This window comes from Cryptomeria japonica, chromosome 1 (genome assembly GCF_030272615.1).
Source record: "Cryptomeria japonica chromosome 1, Sugi_1.0, whole genome shotgun sequence".
NCBI classification, from domain to species: domain Eukaryota; kingdom Viridiplantae; phylum Streptophyta; class Pinopsida; order Cupressales; family Cupressaceae; genus Cryptomeria; species Cryptomeria japonica.
In genome coordinates, this window is record NC_081405.1 from 144,237,685 (window position 1) to 144,240,794 (window position 3,110).

Genomic DNA, 3,110 nt, shown 5'->3' on the forward strand with positions numbered 1-3,110 from the left:
ATCTCGTAAAATTTATATTCAATAATAATTTTTCAAATAAATTATTTTTTTTTATATAGGTAATAGGCCAAAGCCAATAAGGTGTACATACCCTACCCCCTTTGTGAGATTTGAACTTGTGACTTGTATTTCAAGAGCACAAGTTCTCCACCACTAAGCCAACTCAAATTGTACAATTTTTCAAATAAATTATTAAATAAGCAATATTATAAATTTTAGATTTATTAACCTATCATATCAATTTTATTGATATAACCAGCCAATACAAAATATCATAATAATATGATATAACTCCAATACACAACTGTTAAACAAGATATGGGTCTTACAACAATAGTGATATGTAGTAAAAATAAATAACATAAATAGAGCAGGATGGTTATCAAAAGTTTCCCTTAACCCCTTAATATGTTCTTAGCACTCACTTTGATAGCTTCCCAAAGTGTGGGCTCATGAGCGTGAGCAAGGTAAACTCCAATGGAGTCCAGGTACCAACCACTTCGACCATGAAAGCCTTTTATTTTCCCTCCGCTGGTGGGAAATGAAAAGTAAGTGCCTTGTTCCACACCATATGGCCCATGCTTCCTAACATTAGTATGAAATATGAGTGATCTTATCACACATGGGGTTCCCGGCGACATATGACCATAATGGCCGCTAATAGAAGTCAGAATCTCATACGGGTAATTGAATTGAATCTGCAAAAGCTCAAATTTTGCCATCAAAACTCTAAACAATCCATAGAAAAGTAGTCCAAAGTGTTCATGTATGTCAAACAAAACTAAAAGCAAATCTTGAATACAAGGTATAAGTAATAGATCATATAGTTTTTTATTTTAATTGTGATTGATTTATTTATTATCAATGTTTTGGGTCACATTCAATGATCTATCATCATGATTCTATTCTTTTAGCTTTCTATTATCTTAATAATAGATCACGGAGTGTGACCCAAAAAATTGATACTAATTAAATCAAACAATTAAACCGAAAACAATCCATAATCTTTTATTATAGACTATAGAAATCTAATATCTTTAAAAACAAATAATAAAATTTTCTGTTCTAATTGAAAGCCTACCTTATTATTCGTGGCTCCTCCATCACCACCATGCTTCTCTGACCAAACTGAACGCCCACCCTTGTCATATTCAATCCTAAGAGAATCAATGCAAGATGCATGCACTAAATGTAACGTCTTAACCCCTGTATAAACCCCATCATCCCATGGGGTTCCACCACTTCCTCCCCATGGACCAACTTGCAAGCTCTGCCATATAGACCAAAACCACAAAAAGGTCATGGAATGTCTATCCAGAGATCAAAATATATCGTCATATGATTATATTTTTTCTATTCATTACTTTTTATATTATCTTTAGACAAATGATGAGAAATATAATCAACGATACATTTTGATTTCTAAATAGACAAATCATACATCAAAAAGACAACTAAAACAATACAAATTCAATGATTTTACACCCTAAAAAAATTGTTATATTTCTAACCACCCAAATCTTCAAATACATCTATATTTATCTTAGACTTGAGAGCATTGGCTTCTACCAAAAAAAAATCCCTGAAAATAGGTTCAGGACAAAGATCAAATGCAATGGATTCCTGAAAATGGAAAATTAAAAGAAAAGCATTACCATTATTGATATCTTTACAGCTTCAGCCGATGATCAGTCTCCTTTCCTTGAATGATTCTTGATCTATAAAAGAAAATGAACAAAACAAGGAAATAATTACTTGTAGTATTCATAATTATAATACCAATGGAAATTTAAAAGAAAAGCATTACCATTATTGATATCTTTACAGCTTCAGCTGATGATCAGTCTCCTTTCCATGAATGATTTTTGGTCTGTAAAAGAAACTGAACAAAGTAAGGAAATTATTACTTGTAGTATTCATAATTATTATACCAATGTAAATATTGACTCTTCCTTACTCTCTTGAAGCACCTAAAGTGAACAATATAGAAGAGTCGAGAGAGATGGAGGGGATTTTTCAGGCCAATACTCGATCTACATTTGAGCATCTTAAAACCCATTACTAAAAGAGAATTTGTTCCATGGTGATAAGAAAGAATCTTATTCTGATTTCATGAAATACATTTCTTTCTTTCTTTCTTCACAGCTAAGGTAAAAATCTAAAGCTAATTTTGAATATTTGAACCATGATCTTTATTGGTATCTTCATTCAAAACCACAAACGTAGCTGTCCTTGAGGATGTTCTTTTGGATTAAAGCAATTTCCATATCAATTATAGTCTCTGCATTAAAGCATGATTATAGTTTTGAATCACATGCAATTAGTCTTTAAGATGTGAAAACGAAAAATTTATAAATTTCATTATTTTATCTATGGGTATATCTTTTCTATTGTAGTGTTGCATCTAGATCTGCCATCAACTGACACACTCTGGGATGATCAAGATCACCAGCTGCGCCCTAAAAAGGTGTGAATACGAGTGGATTTCTACCTCAACTAAGTTTTGTTTCATCTCAATTTCATTTTTTAGAAATGATGGGTTTGATAGAAGAAATGGTGGGAATGCATTCCCATGGTCCTGTGGCAAGTATAATTTTTGAATTTTATGTTTCAAGTTTTTCTATTTTCAACAAAATTAATTTCATTAATGCAACAACATGTTTGCATGTAGATATAGTGGGATTGCTTGACGAAATGACGAGTTTGTTTTACTCTATGTTTTCTACTTTCGGTTAATTTAATTTCACCAACAAAGTAGCAGGAACGCGGGTTTGTGTTTAGCAACAGCGAGATTGTTCTGTGAAATGGCGGGATTGGTCTATGTTTTTTTTTTTTTTCATTTTTCCGAATTAAAATTTTCTTAGATTGTTGCTAACCTACTAATGTGTATTGTTTGATTGGGTTTTGCTAACGTTTATGCAGTTGCATCACTTGTCGAAGACCCCATAATTTAAACTCTAAATAGTTTATTGCATGGCCGCTAAAGAGGGATGTTTTTTGAAACAATCTTTGGGTTTAAAATTTACATCATGTCTTCTTTTAATTAGTAGCACACCTCAATTTACTAAGGGAATTTACCAAGTGTTTTGCATGTTTGGAAGGATTGTACT

The 3,110-nt window shown here is 31.9% G+C and overlaps 1 protein-coding gene across 3 annotated transcripts; it reads right to left on the minus strand.

Moving 5' to 3' along the window:
* Nucleotides 1-206: 206 nt before the first annotated feature.
* Nucleotides 207-2,033, minus strand: LOC131027532 (jacalin-related lectin 19). 3 transcript variants are annotated; one of them, XM_057957627.2, is made up of 5 exons: nt 1,958-2,033; nt 1,808-1,870; nt 1,656-1,718; nt 1,082-1,270; nt 207-698 (listed from the first exon to the last, which is right to left on the minus strand). In XM_057957627.2, exons 3-5 carry the CDS (start codon nt 1,656-1,658, stop codon nt 396-398), a joined length of 495 nt encoding a protein of 164 aa, XP_057813610.2. In that variant the 5' UTR covers nt 1,659-1,718; nt 1,808-1,870; nt 1,958-2,033; the 3' UTR covers nt 207-395. The 3 variants fall into 3 exon arrangements, with proteins under 3 accessions (XP_057813610.2, XP_057813618.2, XP_057813605.2); XM_057957635.2 differs by having other exon boundaries at nt 1,808-1,882; nt 1,958-2,002; XM_057957622.2 differs by lacking the exon at nt 1,958-2,033 and having other exon boundaries at nt 1,808-1,947.
* Between the last annotated feature and the right edge of the window lie 1,077 nt (nt 2,034-3,110).